At 37.7% G+C, this 20857-nt stretch overlaps 1 protein-coding gene across 6 annotated transcripts in view; it reads right to left on the bottom strand.

Annotated features, from left to right (window-relative positions):
- NCOA1 (nuclear receptor coactivator 1) overlaps positions 1-20857 on the bottom strand; it is a 237361-nt gene that overhangs the window by 20067 nt on the left and 196437 nt on the right. For all 6 annotated transcript variants that reach the window (XM_059132487.1, XM_059132484.1, XM_059132485.1 and 3 more), the window contains 5 exons: positions 15891-16008; positions 14282-14450; positions 12919-13233; positions 5698-5799; positions 3348-3750 (listed from right to left, as the gene is read on the bottom strand). In XM_059132487.1, the coding sequence (XP_058988470.1) occupies positions 3348-3750; positions 5698-5799; positions 12919-13233; positions 14282-14450; positions 15891-16008 (1107 nt within the window). The remainder of the gene's footprint in view (positions 1-3347; positions 3751-5697; positions 5800-12918; positions 13234-14281; positions 14451-15890; positions 16009-20857) is intronic.

The raw sequence follows: 20857 nt of genomic DNA on the forward strand, positions 1-20857 counted from the left end.
GTGAGTGCCTATGATTGGGAGTGGTCAGGGAAGGCTTCCCAGAGGAGACAGTTCTGAGAGAAGGGAGGAACAAGAATGAGGCCAGTGAGTGAAGGACACTGGTTTGAAACAGCAGATATAGGATTACAAGGCCTAGTATGAAAAGAGAGCAAGGTATACATTCTTTCTTGGATCTTGGGAAATTTGTTAGAACAGCTGGAACTCTGAGATATGGAGAGAAGGGAAGCAGAACTGATGAGTCTAACTTTGGACAAGCTGAGTTTGGGGTGTTAGTGGAGAGAAAATTCAAGGATGTCTGTCATCAGGCAGTTGTACACAAGAGCTGAGAGATCTGGTTAGAGATACAGAAGAGAGTCATCAGCATGAAGAGGTCACTGAAGCCACAGGAGTGGATGAGATCACTGAGGAGGAATGGAGTAGCATTATTGTAGTTCACAGAAGGAGCTATGGATTAGCTTCAAGGAATTCATGGAGTGGGTACAAAATTTTGTAAAAATTTCCATCATATTTCCTTTAAATGTCACCTTGGTATAAAATAAATTTTATTTATTTTTTTAAAAATGCAGGGTTTGTGTGTGTGTGTGTGTGTGTGTGTGTTGTTTTGTTTTTAAGATTTTACCTATTTATTTGAGAGAGAGCATGAATGGGAGAAATGGGGAAAAGAGGCAGAGGGAGAAGCAGACTCCTTGCTGAGCAGGGAGCCCAATGTGGGGACTGGTTGCAGGACCCTGAGATCACGACAAGAGCCAAAGGTAGGTGGTTAACTGACCGAGCCACGCAGGGGCCCCTAAATAAATTGTAAATGTCTAATTCTGTTCTTGTGCACTCATCATTATGGCTTGATAGTCTAGAAATATTTTTGGTTTTCAGAAATAAAAGAGAGCATACTCTGTCATTACTATTATTCACATATTCCTTCATTTACTCTGGGCCCCTACTAAGCTAAAAGATGCCAAAGCAAAGGACTAAAGCTAAGTTAATGAATTCAACCTTTAGTCTTACTAATATCAATTAACACAAAAACTTTTTCTGCAAAGGACCAGATAGGAAATATTTTTGGTTTTGCAGGTCATAAGGTTCCTGGTACAATTCAACTCTGCGTATGAAGCCAACCACATTATGTATTATCACACATAAACTAAAGAGGAGGACTGTGTTACAGTAAGATTTTATTTAAAAAACATGTGGTGGGTTTTTTTCTTCTTCCAAAAGAAGTCTTCATTTGCAAAGGTTGAAACTTTTCCAGAACTTGCATTTGTACTCACACAAAACCTGGTCATGAAGCTTTTTACCAGGTTATTGATAATGTTGGAATGAGTTTATAACTTAGCACAATGGAAGACATTTAAAAACACTGCCTCTTTAAATGTTCTTTTGTTCTCCAGAAAACCTGACCACTCCCCCCACCCCATTATTTTGAAGTAGTTCACGAAAGAACTTCAGGCTCTGTCATTTTATTTCAATTTGCAACTGGATGAAACAACTACTCTCTATCGCACCCAGCGTCTGGGTTTTGTTTGTAGTAGGAATGCTGATTTGATCAACGATGAATTCTTATGTTGTGAAAAGCATTTTCTGTCAATCTAAATTTGGACTAGAAGAAAAATCAGGTACCAGATAGAGCGCTTATGATGGGAAGCAACACATCCAGTTCTGTCGCCTAGAGAAGTAAGCCCCACCACTCATGATCTCAACCACTGTGTACACACTGACATGGCAGTAGCTCAAAGAGGAGAACACAACTCTGAAAGAAATCTTGTCAACTTCATTGGAAATGGGGTTCTGAAGAACTGCCTTTCTAGGTGGCTTTGTCAAGAAACAGAAGAGGGATACGAAATTCTTTCTTGGTCTTCCAGAGAAGAGGTGCTGAGGAACATAACTGAAAATGGGCATAAGTACTGTTTTTATTTCTCTGTTTCTTAAGAGAAAAGAATCCTTGGGGAATTTACTAATGTTTGGGTTACTCATAGTTATTTCTTATTTTGCCAATGAATGGGACAAATCTTTTGATTTAAGGCTCTGTAATCAATATTCTGAATGCTACTAAGAGTCTATTTGCTGCGTGGGCTAAGCTGCCATTTTGGAAGAGGAGTGGAGAACCAGGTAACGACACAGGTCTTCTAATGCTGGAGGAAGTACTTCTGCAGGCCAGAATAAAGTGAAAAAGCCTTGTCAAGTTCTCTGCATACAGAAATCTTAAGACACATGAAAGTGGCCTTCAAAAGGTTCAGACAATATTATTATTAAAATATAGATTTATAATCCTTTTCTTGCCCATACAGATAGTGTCAGCGATGTAAACCAGCCAAAGATGACTTCATTGTCTTGAGGACAAAGGAACTGATGTGACATAATTTTGAGTAAAAGATCTTTGAGAATTCTGGTGCTGTCTGACAAAGTCTCCCTAGATAACTTAATTTAATAGTCAAAGGATTTTAGCACTTGTTGCCACGAGAATGAAAGTCTAAATTGATTTGGCTGTCAAAGTTGATAAGCATATTGCTATGTAAAAAAAAAAAATCTCTATGTAACCTCAACATTTTATTCAAGTCAAATAGCAGTCTTCTCATGGAAATTCATTTTTAGGCAGACTTATAATTTACTTTTTCTTTCATTTATAAAATGAAGGGATTTATTTCAATTTTTCCCCAGGAATCTGCCATTAATTTTGCATCAAAGTTTGATTAAATATCGTGGATTAATCAAATGTATTTTATTACCACTACCCATTAGAGTCTGAAAGTGAAAGAAGTAAAATTTAAAAGGACATCATCACCTAGGACAAAGAGAACGGAAGAGAGACAATGCAAACAAAAGGTTAAAAAGGAAAAAACTCCTGGAAGCCAGGAAGTTCCTCAGACTGCAGAAGAAGAGCTTCCAACTTAAGTAGCTAGGAGTGCTGACACCAATAAGAAGCCTGAGAGGCTTTGCAAAGAGGGTTATCCCTATATAAACTATCAAAATCAAAGTCTCTAAAATAATGAAAAAACTGTATGCCCATTTTGAGTTCATGTACTTCAACCCATCGTCTGAAGAGGACTCTCATAAGATTCTTACAGGGATCCATGACAGAAAGTAAGAACGTTAAGAGAATGTACCCTGCAGACAAAATTCAAAAAATTTTAGAATCAGGTCCTTCTGGATCCTCTGATTAATCATATTAGCTGTCAGGGAGTGATAAGCCTCCAACTATTTAACCACTAGTGGCAAGAGATGAGTCTGGAGCCCGGGTCCCCTGACTCCCACGGCAGCACCTTCCCCTTGGGCGCACTGCCCCGCCATGAGCGCAGGGGAACACCTGCGCCATCGGATACGTGGGAAGCAGCGCAGAGGAGCAGTCCTCATACCTGATCCTGGGTACTGGAAGACGTTCTGCTGCATCTGAGGATTGATTCCAGTGCCAAACTGTCCTCCCATGTTTCCTGTCATGCCTCTGTTGACCATGCTGTTGCGGTTGGCCAAGGCTGACTCGGGATTTGCGGCCAGTTGTGAAAACGGGCTGGTTGAAGCAGGTGGGGTTCCTGGATTTGTACCGTAGTTGGGTGGGTAGGGAAATTGCTGCGGAGCACCCTGAGGAAGACGGGGGTTCCCCATTTGAACTGGCAGTCCAGATGAGGGAGGGAGGTTGTTCCCAAAGCTTTGTTGCCTCATGAGCATGGCTCTTTGCTGCTGTATTAGCTGCCTCTGCCGGTGCTGCTGGCTGTACAACTCCCGCTGGCGCTGCGCCAACATCTGGGCATTCAGGGGGGGCTGCAAAAGAGAAAACCAATCCTCATTTATGAATACTGTTATCACCATCCCCTACTTTGGGAAGCTTACAGGATAAAGCCTAGTAGCTTGGGGCAACAAAACATGCAGCAATTATCACTATGACTTCAAACATGTCCGAGGTGACGTGGTTAGGAGGCTTTTTTTTCTTTTCCTTTCCCCCCAAATTTTCTGTTTCTTAGTTCTTCTCTTTTCTCACTGAGATCATTTATTCCACTTTACTTAAATGAATAAAATGTGATTAGAGTTGATTTTAATTTTCTTCATTACACTTTCCTGTATTTTCCAAATTATTTATAATGAGCATGCATTATCTTTACAATTGGAAAAACCTAAGAATACCATTTAAAAAGGAAGAATCAGAAATCTAGGATCCAATGCCAAACAAATTGTTACTTAAAAAGAATAATTAGAAATAAAATAAACAGAACTAGCTTTTTTTTTTTTTTAAGATTTATTTTAGAGAAAGAGCATGAGTAGGGGAAGGGGCAGAGGGAAAGGGAGAGAAGCAGACTCCAGACAGGGCCAGACACAAGCCTCGATCCCACAACCCTGAGATCATGACCTGAGTTGGATGCTTAACCAACTGAGCTACCCAGGGGCCAGAACAAGCTATTTTATAACACTGTTGTAAAAAAGACTGCTCCAGGCATCAGAGTATGTGTTTTAATAGCTATAATACTAGGAATGACAAAAGCAACAGTAAAATTAGGGTTAAAATCACTTTTTTGGGTCTAACTCATTAAAGCAACATGGAATTTCAATAAAGCCTTCCTCAGAAGATTTCAATTCAGACTGAGGATCTGATCAAGGCAGATAGCTCCTCTAAAATTAAACTTGCAAACAAATATAGTCCAATCTAGAAGAAACTGTGACATATGACTTTCTAACAGAAATCATCCTTATGTGAATTCCAAAAGTAGGGTCTTCCTTCCTTATAACCTAACTACCCTTGCATGAGCTAATTAGTGAGCTTTTTAAGACAGGGAAACCCAAGTATGGATCCATGAAGATGCCAATATCTGCTGCTTAACAGTAGTTTTCTTTTTTTTTCTTTTCTTTTCTTTAGAGAGAGAGCAAGCAGGAGAAGAGCATGGGAGAGGGAGAGAGAACCCCTCTCCATGCTGACCATGGAGCCAACGGGGGGGCTCGAGCCCAAGAACCCAAGATCATGACCTAAGCTGAAACCAAGAGCTATATGGTTAACTGACTAAGCCACCCAGGTGACCCATGAACATTAGTTTCTGTCTGTAACCCTTTTGATTACAGTTGTCTTCCTGTTTTTGCCCTGAATCCATCTAGGTACACCTTACGGAGGAAAGAAGTTTTGTGTGCATCCTGTCTAAAATTCCTCATCTCTCCAATTTTTGTGTCACCTTGGTTAAGAAAGCATGAAGCGGTTGAAGCAGAAGTACTACGAAGTTAAGTAGGGAGTTGAGTACAGGATAAGACGTAGAATGCAACCCAGTTCTTTTTATGTTTAAAGTTCCAGTGGCCCTGGGTTCATGTACAAGGCTTGCTAAAATAAATAAAAAAACAGAAAATGCTGATGCTCAGATTGAGCAGAGGACACAAAAGGGTAGTTAATATAACTCAGCAATGTGACTGGGTTTTGATCAGGCTTCCGGTACCATCCACACAGTTTCTTATCTAGGGGTCTTATAACTGGCCCTATTCAGGATACCAGTAAGAGTGTTCTACTGATTCATCTGGTATCTAATAGCAATGACAACACCACCACCAAAACCAAACAAAGGACTCTTGCTTTAGATTAAATATCAGTAAGGGGTATCACAAGTTGATTATCAATTCATTCTAGAAGAAAGTTGCACTACTACCTTAAAAGATCATCTCGGACACTCAAGTCGACACTTTAAGAAACAGCTTGGGGTAGAGAATTGCTAACAATGTCTGCTTTTCTCACATTACCTGAGGTGTAATTTGCTGCTGCATGCCTGACCTCATATTGATGCCAACAGGAGCGTTCGCTGCAAACTGGTTCAAGATAGCTTGTCGATTTTGGTGGATCAACTAGAAAAAAATATAACAATGAGATATCATATTTTTACATACAAATACATACTTTGGCCCTTTTAGGGTAACAGAAACTTTTTATTGATTACTAACAAATTTCAGTATTACAAGTTTAGTAAGATTATTTCCCATGTTTATTTGCCAAAAGGCTGGCAATTCCAAACATTTTATCAAATAGTTCCCACCTACAGAACACTAAATAGGACAGAGCATTTAAAAGCAGAATCCAGGGGCGCCTGGGTGGCTCAGTGGGTTAAAGCCTCTGCCTTCGGCTCAGGTCATGATCCCAGGGTCCTGGGATCGAGCCCCGCATCAGGCTCTCTGCTCCTGCTTCCTCCTCTCTCTCTGCCTGCTTCTCTGCCTACTTGTGATCTCTGCCTGTCAAATAAATAAATAAAATCTTTAAAAAAAAAATAAAAGCAGAATCCACATACATGTGCACATATGCACATAGGTATATACACATATACATACATATAGCTTACCTTTATTTTTTTATTTTTTTTTTTTTTTTTTTTTTTTTTTTTTTTTTTTTTTTTTTTTTTTTTTTTTTTTTTTTTTTTTAAAGATTTTATTTATTTATTTGACAGACAGAGATCACAAGTAGGCGGAGAGGCAGGCAGAGAGAGAGGAGGAAGCAGGCTCCCTGCTGAGCAGAGAGCCCGATGCGGGGCTCGATCCCAGGACACCGAGATCATGACCTGAGCCGAAGGCAGCGGCTTAACCACTGAGCCACCCAGGCGCCCCTATTTTTTTATTTTTTTAATTTTTATTTATTTTTAAAAGATTTTTATTTATTTGTTAGAGAGAGAGAAAGCCAGAGTACCAGCAGGGGAAGTAGCAGGCAGAGGGAGAAGGAGGCTCTACGCTGAGCAAGGAGCCTGATGCAGGACTCAATCCCAGGACCCTGGGATCATGACCTGAGCTGAAGGTAGCTGTTCAACCAACTGAGCCACCCAGGTGTCCCTATTTTTTATTTTTTTAAAGTAGGTTCCATGCCTAGCATGGACCCCAATGTGGGGCTTGAACCCACAACCCTGAGATTAAGACCTGAGCTGAGATCAAGAGTCAGATGCTTAAATGACAGAGTCACCCAGGTGCCCCCATATATCATACTTTCAAAATCATGCTACTACTCAGTTATTTCAGATAAGTACAATAATGGAGAGAAAAGAAATATCAGCCCTACATCTTAAACTACAGTATAAAAGTAAGTATATAATAGGGCACATTTTACAAAAGTCTAGAAGATTAATGGAAAAGTTGAGGTACTTCTTTCTCACTTGGAGGCTGACGGTCAGATGGGTACATATTTGGGGAAATCCAACGTGATTTCATTGCTGGGGAGAATTATGTAAGAAACAAATGGTTTGAGAAAATAGACTATTTATTTAACTAGAAGAAGTAATTACTTTAGACCAGCATTTCCCAAATTGGTGTTCTAAAGAACACTGTTCTGCAGATATTAATAGATGTGCCAGGAAAATAGCATGCTGTGCTGTATTAAGTATTGGAAATGATGGGTTACACAAGGTGAAACAGATTTCTTTACTGCAGTAATTCTATGAGCCTTTAACTGGCCAAAGCACACTGTGAATCTGCCATTAACATTTATCTCCTAGAATAATTTTGTATGGAACACTAGTTTGGAAGATGCTGTCGTATCAGGCTTAGAATTCCAGGTCATAGGCAGGCCTTAACTTCATCAGGTAACAAACAAGCACCCTGGGAATTGATATTTCCTGATAAACAATCTATAGCTTAAAGAATTTCTTGCTCAATCATTTGAGGTGAATAAACTCTTCAGAGGGATAATATAAGTATCAATACTATTTTGTGTGTATATGATGCTTTATAACATAAATTACTAATAAAGATATTAACACTCATATTTTAATATATTTAATATTTTAATACATTTAATATATTTTAATATATGAGATGCAAACTAGAAAGACTGGAGATTTTGTAAGAGAATCCAAATTGCTGTGAATAGTGATTAAATCTCCCATCTCCAAACAGCTCAATTCTTAATTCTGGTTTCATTAATTTTTTTGATTCCCATTAGATCAGAAAACAAAATGTTTGGGGGAAAAGCTCATTTAATATAAATGTAAAAATTAAAGCTTCCAGGCTTTTATGGAATAGGATAGAACATTCAGAATCGTTTAAAAATTAAAGATACGAACATTATGGTTTTAAAAGTCAAAGGGACTCTTGGGGTGCCTAGATGGCTCAGTTGGCTAAGGCCTGGAACACAAACCCTACAGACTGGGGACACTTGAGCAATACCAGAGGACTGGTTCAGTTGCACTGCAGATCCCAGGGTACTGGGATGGACCCTCTGCTCCTCCCCCTACTCCTGCTCACACACCCTCTCTCTATCTCTCAAATAAATAAAATCTTAAAAAAAAAAGATAAAAGTCAAAGGGATTCTTTTTTTTTTTTTTAAAGATTTTATTTATTTATTTGACAGAGAGAAATCACAAGTAAGCAGAGAGGCAGGCAGAGAGAGAGAGAGGGAAGCAGGCTCCCTGCTGAGCAAAGAGCCCGATGCGGGACTCGATCCCAGGACCCTGAGATCATGACCTGAGCTGAAGGCAGCGGCTTAACCCGCTGAGCCACCCAGGTGCCCGTCAAAGGGATTCTTAAGTACAAAACTCTACATACTTCTTTAAATTCTACAGACCCCAGACATAAGTTTAAATAAACCATTAATTTTACAAAGATTTAGCAAAAAAATTAAGTGTATGCAAGATAATATATAAAGTTTGAAGGCTACAGAGGTGAGCAAATCTCTGTCCTCTGGGAATTCTGTCGAGTGGCAGAGGCCAATACAGAAGGGTGCCACCTATAAGTGCAACACTTGCATACCCAGAGACACCTACAAGGCGCTCAAGCTTAGAGGAGAGAAGGAAGGCCGGGACCAAGAGCTAGAGCGCGCAATAGGACCTTGAAAGATGATAATGCGAGATGGCAAGAAGGATGGTCGAGTTAACTTAAGGCAGAAAGTACGGCAACTCTGGAAACAGAAGACAAGGCCATGAGGATAGGGGGAAATACATTAATCTTAGCAATGAAGAGAGGTAACACTACCAGGGGAGTGGGAGTTGGGTTTCCAAACTTACAGCTTTATATATTCTTTGAATTGTGAGATAATGAGAGCATGAAATGGGTGGGGAGGGAGGAAAGATGCTTGAGAAGTAGTAAAAACGAGAAAATTTCAACGAGGAAATAAATTACAACCTTAGAAAATAAATAGTCTATTTTTAGCAGAGGAAGAAATTATTCTAAAGCACATTCTGTTAAAGAGAAATTTATCTATTTCTGCCCCTCCCCTCTCTCTACATACAACCTAATGCTGTATACAGTTGTTTCACTCTGACCTTCCTCTTCACTCTGATTACTAAAATGCTACTCATTATCTAGCAAGCAGGTCAAGTTCTATTCTTTCTAGGAAGTCTTCCCAAAATGATCACCATATCCTTTAACTCCTTGGAAATCTTCACTTTTGGCTGGTGGGAGGAGAGAGGTCAGGAGTCCTCAGAGCTTGGGACATAAATTCAGAAGTCTATAAAGGCCAGGTCAAAAGGCTTGTATTATAAAAGGAAATGTGGAGTTTGCGGCCAGTGGAACAGTACAAACTCAGCCTACACACAAAACACACACACATACACACACATCTCCCACACCCCTACACACACACATTCAGAGTTCAGGCTGGCTGACATTTTGTCTGTCTGCATGGATTTCTTTTTTTCAATGCCTTATCAAGAAATCCTTCTATAGGAAACTTAAAAGATGATTATCTAGCCTAGACGGTCTCAAACAGGAATAATTCTGCCCCACAAGAGAAATTTAGCAATGTCTGAAGACACTTTTAGCTACACAGCTTGGGGAAAGGTTGCTATTGGCATCTAAGGTGAAGGTCAGGGATGCTGTTAGACATTCTTTTTTTTATTTTTATTTTTATTTTATTTTATTTTATTTATTTATTTATTTATTTATTTTTGCTGTTAGACATTCTTAAATGAACAGGAAAGCCCCCAAAACTAGAATTATCTGCCCTAAAATGTCAATAGTGCCAAGAATGAAAACCCTGATTTAGCCACATGTAAATTCTTGACAAGGGTTTTTTATTTTTTAAGATTTATTTATTTATTTATTTATTAGAGAAGGAACATGCGTGGAGAGAGAGGGTGAGAGAATGTGAAGCAAACTTTGTGCTGAGTGCAGAGCCCCAGCAGGGCTTGATCCCATGACCGCAAGATCATGACCTGAGCCAAACCAAGATCCAACGCTTAACTGACTGAGCCACCCAGGTGCCCCAATAGGGGGTTTCTTTTGAAGAAGCTATTCTTGGGGTGCCTGGGTGGCTTAGTGGGTTAAGCCTCCGCTCGGCTCAGGTCATGATCCCAGGGTTCTGGGATCGAGCCCCACATCTGGCTCTCTGGTCAGCAGGGAGCCTGCTTCCCCCCCTCTCTCTACCTGCCTCTCTGCCTACTTGTGATCTCTGTCAAATAAATAAATTAGCTCTTTAAAAAAAAAAGAAGAAGAAGCTATTCTTCTATCAGGCAGTTTTCATGGCCAGAATTCTAGAGATGAAATTAGCTTCCCTCTACTTTCAGCCCTTTGGTCTTTCTGGTCACTTCTATTTTCTCTAATATATAAAAAATAATCAATAGTGGTTCTTCTACCAGATCCATACATTTTCTCCAATACTCTAACACATAACACATGTGGACTTGACTTGTTTGAGATGGCTAAGTATATCACATTTCTTTATGTGTCTCCAATGTTACTCCCTTTTTACAGTATTCTTTTCTTGAGAGTATGAAGACCCTGGCTGGAGAAGAAGAATAGAAAACTAGAACAGAATAATCACATCTTTTATGAGCCAATCTTACATAATTTTCTACAAGCAGCAGGTCTACCCATTTTTGCTGTTATCCTTTTCTCAAAATAGAACTTTAGGAATTCTTTATTGTTATCATGGATATATTTCTTGAGACTTGGCTTATTTGACATGTGAGCAGACACTATATCTAAAGGCTTCATTACAACTTTGTATTCCTAATCACTAGCTCCCTCCTTCATTTTTGCTGTTCCTTAAAAGTTTCAGCCAATGAATCTCTACTAGTTTCCTAGGGTGTTTTTCCTTCCCCTCTCCCCCAACTGGGGATTATTCAAAACTGTATAATCAAATATAAAATTGTAGACTCTTTTTACTCCTTGTGTACCACATTCCCGTCAATGAGATATACTTATAGTCAAGAAATATGTTTTTAAACTGATCTTAAAAATCCATTAAAAGAAAGAAACTATGATGTAGTCCTGAGTTTGTACCTTTCTTTTTTCAGATCATCAGGCACTGTCCTAAATTCCTATGAGATGCTTTATATGTCCTGTGTGTGGGAATGAGAGAACATGAACAGCGAGTAAAGAGATGGTATTAGTCTAGCGAGGTGGGTATATTATGAACACCATGTTATGAATCTATTGTATTCTGGACACTAATTCTTTGTCACTTACACAGTGTTGAAAATATCTTCCCTGAGCCTACATTTAACCTTGTTTATGGTGTCTTTTATCTTACAAGTTTTAAATTTTAACGCAAACATCAAACTTTTCCCTTATGCCTTTTAGGGGCCACATAAATCTCATATTCACATTTAGATCATTAAAATACCTAGAATTTATTTTTATGTATGGTATGAGATTAAGGAATATAATTTTTTCTCCTCAAGGACAGTCCAATGTATTAGCATTTATTATACAGGCCATCTCATCTTACTGACACTGTGCTAAGATCTTTATTATATTTACTATCTCACTCATTCAATCCACAGACCACCTACGAGGTAGACAAATTATTTACTGTATTTCTTTTATGGATATAATCAGAAATCAGAGGCTTTAAAAGGGTAAATAATTTGTCAAGCCACCTAAGTTAGAACTAGGACTTGAAATTAGAGATCTTATAACATTATAAAATATTGCCTTTCTAATATAATTTAGTTCCTTATTTCTCTTCTTTCCTGAATTTGTAACATTCTAGGAAATTGCTTTAAATACTTTAAAGAGGGCACCTGGGTGGCTCAGTGGGTTGGGCCTCTGTCTTCGGCTCAGGTCGTGACCTAAGGGTCCTGGGATTGAGCCCTGGGCTCTCTGATCAGTGGGAAGAGCTTGCTTCCCCCCTCTCTCTGCCTGCCTCTCTGCCTACTTGTGATCTCTCTCTGTCAAGTAAGTAAGTAAATAAATACTTTAAAGAAAATCCAAAGCAATATACACAGATGATTAAGAAAATACAAAAAGGTTAAGAAGAAAAAGCAACAATCTATAGCCCTGGTCCTGCTTCTCAAAGACAATACTTTTTTTTTTAAGTGGGTTCCACACCCAGTATGCAGCCCAACACAGGGTTTGAACTCATGACCGTGAGATCAAGACCTGAGCTGAGATTAAGAGTAGGATACTTAACTGACTGAGCCACCCAGGCACACCCCCTGCCCTGGAGACAATACTTTTAACGATTTGCTTTTTTGGTTCTTGATGCTTACTTATCTCTGTATTTGCTGCTTAGACAATTTTAAATATTTATGGCACTATACCCACTCATCACCTGTAAGGAGAGAGAAGACTGAACGCACCCAGCTCCCCAGGATCCCCAAATTATCCTTTCCTCCATTCTCCTAATGCAATAACATCAGTAAGCTTCAATCACTCCAACTTCAAACAACATAAATTTCATTTTCTGTTTCAATAATCATAACAGTATCTCTTGATGCTCTACTTTATAAATTAAGCTACATATTTCTCTTTATTAATTTAATAATATACGATGTTCATCCTAAATATTTCTTACCACAAAAAATAGAAGCAAATTGCTTTTAAATAGTGAGTTTCAAGAGTACTTTGTTATGAGCCAGCTGTCTTTAACTGAAAGAAAGTCTCCTTTACCTTATCCTTGCCGACCAAGGATGGTGTTTTGAGTTTTTCACAAAGGTTGTGGGAACACTTTGACCTGATACCTTTATTCTAGCCCGAGGGCAGTGTCAATGCAGCACGAGTTAGCAGAAGCCTTCTCAGAGTGCTCCCTGCAGACCCGGGATGACTCACCTGCTGTTGGCCCTGTAAGCGCTGCTGAAGCTGGAGCCGCAGCTGGTTGGGCGCGGCCGGAGGTCTGTTCAGCGGCTGCCGGGGCTGCATGCCCATGCCGGGTGAGAAGGCGCCTCGGGGAGGCGTCACTTGGACAGGCATAGTCCCCAGCGATGGTTTTTGCCTGACCATGCCTTGGAAAGGGGTAGAGAGATTGGCAGTAGGTGAAGGAGATGAATAAGGCTGGGAATAAAGGTTAGGTCTTTCTTCCATCATCAAAGGTGGTGTTGCTTGTTGTGGTGGAAATCTCTCTGATAAGACATCTAATCCACCTCCCTGTTGGAAAATAAGCCAGAACATTTCACAAATAAATTACTGCCTATATGACATGCTTCTCTATATAATCTTGGATCTGAGAATACGTTATCTCTAGAAAGTTTTATTATAAAATATTATGCTGAATTCATGAAGGTCTCTAGGAGTTTGCTATCTAAGGGAATCACTTATGAAATTTCCTTCTGAAATGGAATAACAGATCAACTGAGATGTTTAAAAATCTCAAAAAAGAGACAAAAACATGGTTAAAACACAGGCTAAAATCAATGGAATGAAGCCAAAAGGTTTGAAAAGAATCACACTGCAAAGCCTAAGAGTCAACAAACATTACATTTAGTAGCTTACCATGAGAAGTATTATTATAGGAGGGATTAAGTTAGGCATTTTTCTATCCCAAATAGAGAATTCATGCTTTCTTTCCTCTTAGTTGAAAAAAAAAATTCATAGCTGGCCTAAAAGAATGCCATAACTATGGCTTTTAAAATTGATAACTATTATTCATTGTAAAAATATAATTTAAATTATGACCTGGTGTGCTTGAGTGTGTGTGTGTGTGCACATGCACAAATGTGTATGTAACTGAAAGGAAATTTTTATGAAATACAACTTCCACTTTTTCTTATATTCTACTACTTTAAAAATGTTGGTCATGAAACACTAAGTTGATTTTTCAACCTCACCATGTGAAAAATGCCCAAAGGTGGACTATCATGGGATGTGCAGGTTGATGTTTAGCAAGAATAAAGGATAAATTAAGTCCTAGGATAAGAAGTCATTATATAAATCTGGATTCTCTTCTAGGGGGAGCCTCTAAGATTCTGGTCCATAGTGAAAGGCTAAGACTTTCTGATTCTAACTATTTCTAATTATTATGACTTTTTTTTGTTTTAAAAACCTCATTATTTAGGTATATTTTGATAACTTTCACAAGAATAAGTTATAAAACTACTTAAACACAGTGAGACCAATATTGACAAATCTTGCTTAAAAATAATTTTCTAGCTTCTCAGGATTGTATTGTTTAAATAATGCCAGTTTTAATGAATACCTGGACGAGTTTGTCAATTCCCAGAGCTCTATCTAGTTCAGCTAGCTCAGTTTCATCTTTGCCGCTGAGGAAGGACACGAGCTGTTCAAGAAGAGCCTTCTCATCATTTCTTCCTTCTACTGTTGTTGGTGGACAGAGCAGCTCATCTAATTGTGAACTAATACACTGGCTAATAGAATCAAAAGATAAAAGAGTTTAAGACTCACATAGCAAATAAGTATTCAATCTCAATAACATAAACATAGATATATACATATATATGTATGAGATACACACAAATATGCAAATCTTGTTCTAGAAAATTCTGTGGAGACGCTTTTTCAACCAATTATCACACAATGAAATGTTCTATACTTATGTGTAGAAATTTATAAATGTTCTGTATGAAGCTTGAATATATTCTCACTGTTTTGTCAGTCACTGAAATTTGCTTCCATATTCTTGCTCTTTGCTTATAGAAATAGCTTGAAAAATTAACTAAACATAGTTAAGAAAGGGAAAAGAATTCTTCATGAAAGTCGAAAATAAAAATCAATAAAAATCTCAGGGAAAAAAATCATCTAGCCTACAGCAAGATTTATTCTATATATACTTAAGTTTCAAAGACGATCAAATTATATTGATTTAATCATAAAATAACATGATTACCATTTACAAAAGAAATCAAACTAGGAAAATGAAACATTCTCAGTGTTAAGCAACAAAAAAACCTGTTGATTACATGGAGGAAATACACAGTCTAATCCTCCTGATACCAACAGATGCAAAAAACTCAGAAATATATGGAAAATAATACTAATAGTACAAACATAATTATAAGGAATCCTCTCTGGGGAAGGTAAATGGGAATACAGTTCATAGTTAAAGCTCTAAACCACACTCAACACTGTCTAGTCACCCTTTGGTTGCTATGCATGAGATGTACTCTAATGTTTTGGAATGGAGCTACTCATGTCAATTAAGAAATTAAATTCTAATCAAGATGGGACACTGAGTAGATGCAAAAAGTACTTTCTTTTCTTAATATCATCTTGCTCCAAAGAGAAACACCGGACAAAATAATTATACAACTAAAAGCTCAAAAGCTTTTATAATAATTGTTACACTGAGCTCAATTCATCTACAGATCTCAGAAATTTTACAGTAATCAATCAAAGCAAAGCAAGAGATGAAAAGAAAACAACTGCTGGATACTATATCAATCTTTCAGTAATTATAATACATACTAGCCTTGCAGTCACACAGTAAATAAATCTGTTTAATGTGGGGTCTTCCTCTATACCCCCCTCTTTAAAAAAAAAAAAAAAGATTTTATTTATTTATTTGAGAAAGAGAGAGCATGAGAGGGGAGAGGGTCAGAGGGAGAAGCAGACTCCCTGTGAAGCTGGGAGCCTGATGCGGGACTCAATCCCAGGACACTGGGACCAGGACCTAAGCTGAAGGCAGTTGCTTAACGAACTGAGCCACCCAGGCACCCATCTATCCTCCTTTCTTTTGTCTACTACTATCTCACAAAATAAAATGAAGACTGGAATCCAGTCTGGGAAATAGTTCTTTGTTGTAGAAGTTGGTATCTGATATTTTATAAGGTAGGAAATGTATTACTCACTCTTCTGGCTTATTCTGATTTACAGGAGTCACTGTATTATTTGCCCATGGAATCTGGTCACCTGTTCCTGGCTGTCCAAACTGGTTATCAATTGCTTCCAATTCCAGCTCTGGTAACCCTGATTACAGAAGAAAAGGTAAGAAGTCAGTATCACAAAAATACATAAAAAGTATTTTTCAGAAACAATATATTGTATGGAAGAATGAGATATCCCCTATAAAATATTATTTCAGTGGTACACTGGCCCCTTTTTCAGAAACTTAAACTGTCTAGAATGTGGCCACATAATAACCAGTGAGAAAGTAAGAAAAAGTTCTCTGAACCAAAGAAAATCTGATGTAAAAAAAAGTTCGCACGTAAGTTGATGTTATCATAGGGAGACTCACTCAGAACTTTGTGAGAATTAAAAAAAAAAATTTTATGTTTTAGATCTTATTTTTAAGTAATCTCTATACCCAATGTGAGGTTTGAACTCATAACCCTGAGATCAAGCGGTGCATGTTCCACCAATGGAGCCAGCCAGGCGCCTCCCGAAATTATTTCTTTTTAAAGATAATTATAACAATTTTGGCTACTGCTTTTTCAGTCTAGAGGACATTAGGATCTGCTACAGGTGGGGATAGAGATGTTATCATGACACGAGAGCAGCAAATACAAGATAAAATTCTTTTGTTCTGTATCAGGCAGGAACAGAAACTAAAGGGCACAGCAGTCTGGGGCCATTCTGAAAATGGACAAAGCTTTGCAACTGTTAACTGAGAACCTGGCTATATAACAGTGTAAAAACCCATGATTACGATGATGACAAATGAAGAGACAGATTTAGTTATGTTTTATAATGGAAGAAAATACTATATGCATTCTAGAAGGTTTTTGTTTAGGCATTTTTTTGGGAAACCCGATTATTTCTATACTCTTTAGACTAGAAAAAATTGTGAATAATCTGAATTCCAGAAATGTAGGGACTGATTAAGGAACCATGGTATAGATATTTATAATGTGCCATTAAATGAAAAAGAAAAAAAGTCCATAAGCCAAGATATTATGTTCAGAATAATTCTAGTTTTATAAATTATTTTGTGTGTATTAGTAGGAAAAAGTTATGAAAGGGTATGTATATCTTTGGTTGCTTTTTGATTGTAAGATTAAGGATGACTTTTCTTTTTTTTGACTTTGACCTTTTTTAATGCTTATAATGGTTATCTGTAATTTCTGAAAATGGATATATATTAATTAATTATTGTTATGGGCTGAAATGTATTCCCCCAAAATTCATATGTTAAAGCTCTAACTCTGAGTAGCACAGAATGGGACTGTATTTGGAGACAGGGTGTTCAGAGATGTGATTAAGTTAAAATAGGGCCATTAAGGTGCGCTCTGATTCAACAGGACTGGTGTTCTTATAAGAACAGGGGATTAGGACACAGACAACACAGACAAAGGGCTGACCATGATGCCACAGTAAGGAGATGGCCATCCACAAGACCGTGAGAGGCTTCAGAAGAAACCAAACCTGCCAACCCCTTCAGCTTGGACTTCTAGCTTCCAGAACTATGAGAAAATGAATTTCTGTTGTTTAAACCACCTGGTCTGTGGTATTTATAATGGCAGTCCTCGCAAACTAATGTAATTTTTTAAAAAACAACTAAAAATGGCTTGGAATTTAGATTTATTTATTTATTTATTTTATTGAGAGAGAGAGAGAGAGAGAGCATGCATGTGAGCACAGAGGGCAGAGAAGGAAAGGGAAAGAGAGAGAATCTTAAGCAGGTTCTGTACCCACCACAGAACCTGACATGGGGCTTGATCCCATGACTCTGAGATCATGACCTGAGCTGAAACCAAGAGTAGGACATTTAACTGACTCAGCCACCCAGATGCCCCACCTTGGAGTTATGTTTTCTTTCTAATGAATGGAGAATAAGTAGATTTAGGAATGCCTGAGAAAAAACGTGTTTAATGGTAGATATTGATCATTATTAACTACAGAGAACATGTTAGGCTCACTTTTATGTGAAATATCCTCAACATTTATTATGAGTGAAGTATAGGATTCTAAGTAAGCACATTCATTTCTAAATCCAAATAATTAGAGCTTTTGGTTAAATTTGTCTTCTCTGTCGTGACAAATGATAGAAAAATCAAACTCTGTAGGATTCCCAAAACAGAGCAAACAAAACCCAACAAACAACACTAACCACAAATGATGATGGGAAAATAATCACTTAATTCCTATCATTATTTAAAACAGGAAGTTGGTCAAATAAGTTGACCCATTGCTCTACTCCAAACATTAATTCTTTAGTCCTATTCTATTTCAGAAATCTAACCTAGTTAAAATTAATTATATTTAAGAGTTAAAGCAAATTTATAAGGCTGTCTACCATTAATACTGACTATATGATATCTTATTTGACTCCGTAACAGGATACAGTATCTCATTTTACTAGGGGAAAATATTAAGAAAATACACTGGACAAAATTGGACAAAAAGAAGTTAGTTTTTATTCTATTTTTAAAAAAGATTTTATTTATTTATTTGACAGAGAGAGACATAGCGGTAGAGGAAACATAAGCAGAAGAAGGTTGGAGAGGGAGAAGCAGGCTTCCTGTCGAGTAGGGAGCCAGATGCGGGGCTCTGACCCAAGCCCAAGATGCACATTTAATGACTGAGCCACCCACGTGCCCCCAGAGAAGTTAGTTTTTATTCTAAAAGTCAGGCCAGCCTTTTAAGATTTCTTTTAGAAATTTATTTCTACTAAAAATTCAAGGATTTATTGGAATGTTCTAAGAAATACACATTATCTTCTCTTAGGGGAATAAACCGATGATATTTGGCCATGTTTGTGCCCTATCTCAAAAGTAAGTATGTATATATGCAACACAAGACAGGCATGATAATTTGTAAAGGGAAGCACTGATGTCTCTCCCAGTCCCTGTGATGGAGAAGGGAAGCTGAAGTGAGTAGAAAACAAGCGCTTAGGGATCCCTAATCAAGCTATTAATGTTTCTTATCATCTTTGCAAAGGGCTCAACGTCGTATTTTCTCCATTTAAAATCTGCTTAGGGGCTCCTGGGTGGCACAGCTGGCATCTAGATTCCGGCACAGGTCATGATGATCTCAGGGTCATGAGATGGAGCCCCCTGTGGGCTCTGCATTCAGCACAGAGTCTGCTTGAGATTCTCTCTCCCTCTCCTCTGCCCCTCCCCTGTGCGTGCGCTCTCTCTCTCTCTCTCTCTCAAATAAATAAATAAGTCTTTTTAAAAATCTGGCTAAAAGGAAAACTTTATATCTCCATTAGCCAAAACAAAGTCACATTACTAAAAAATCCAACCATTTCTACACACAGTAGAAAGCACTGTCTAACCATTAGAGTGGCTTTTGCACATTCTACTCCACTAACAGACAATTCACTACCTAGTGATTCTGATGTTCAGCTACTTTCTTCAGGTGTTGGTTAAGAGGTTTCTGGCTCAGTTTTGTGTTACCTTTGGCTGTATGCAAATGCAAATGCAAATGCAAATGCAATGCACAGCAGTTAGAGTGTTTTATTTTTCTAAACATGATATAGACAAAGAATGAACTTATTGAATGAAAAAAAAAACCTATAAATCACAAGACACAAAAGGACAAACCCAACAGATAAATGGTTAGAGAATATGAACGGGTCACATGCAATCACTGAAAAATGATCTACCTAATTAAAAAAAAAAAAACCTCACAGATTAAAACTTAAAAAACCCAAACCATCAGGTTGGCAAAGATAAGAAAGAATATAATTCAATGTCTTAGAAAGGATGTGTAGAAGAACATTATCCATTTGAGTGTAAAGTGGCACTATATCTAAGAAGGCCATTTGGCAAAATCCATCTATCCTTTGACCAAGCAATTCTATTTAGAACTTTTATTTCAAATATATTTTCATATGTGATAAGTTATCTCTACATATAGGTAATCATCACAGCTCTATAGTAGCAAAAGATACCTACCAAGAGGCACAACACACTAAGAAAAGAGAAATTAAAATGGATTTTTTAAGTATTGAAAATGCTTTATGTTGAACCTCATTATTTTTAGAGTTATGCAACTATTTTAATGGCCTACAAATAAATGAGATTGAGCTTTTAAAAATAATCAGCTCAGGGTGTGTATGTTCCCCAAACATAAAATCATCCCCTTCACAAGATCATTCACCTACTCCAGTAATATTCTCAAAGTTCAAATATTTTTGGAATTCTAGATCTGTCTAGAACAGTATACAGGTCCCTCAAGAAAATATATCTTCTCACAGTTAAGATCTAATTTAGGTCTGGATTTAAAAAAAGAAGCATTATTCTTTTTGGATCAACAAATTTGACTCCAAATAACCGTAGAAAAGTATCAGAAGTCAAATCCGCCCTCAGAGGATAAGGATTTGAAGACTGTCAAAAAGACAGCACAGGTTTTGAAGGTACTACTGCCACAGAGGTACACTATACATATTTTGATCAACAACACCCTCCTATTGTCTCTTGATGGGCTCTGGTGGTACATTTCTAAAAAAAATTATTTAAATCACGTGGTCACACTACATGGGTGTGTGGTATGCGTATCAACAGGATGTTTTGAAACTAGGCAGACTGAGATTTAAATCCTGATTCTGCACGTACTAAGTGGAAAACTTCAGGCAAATTTTTGTGTGTATTTTTTTTTTCTTTTCATTCTCTGGTCCTTCATTTTCTCATATGTAAGGGAATTTTCTGGCTCAATGTGGCAGATTTATCCCTTCTATTTTACTTTACCTCTAAATAACCTCTGAAAGAACAACAGAAATAAAAAGGGAAAAATAAATCTCCATCTGAAGGAAAGGCAAAAGAAGTATTATGGTAGCTGACTCAAACGATGAAGAGTTTCTGAAAGATGAAACAAAGGGCACAAACCAATGGTAAAACTTCAACAAAACTAAAAAATCCACAAGACAAAAAGA

This window comes from Mustela lutreola, chromosome 9 (genome assembly GCF_030435805.1).
Source record: "Mustela lutreola isolate mMusLut2 chromosome 9, mMusLut2.pri, whole genome shotgun sequence".
Classification (NCBI taxonomy): Eukaryota; Metazoa; Chordata; class Mammalia; order Carnivora; family Mustelidae; genus Mustela; species Mustela lutreola.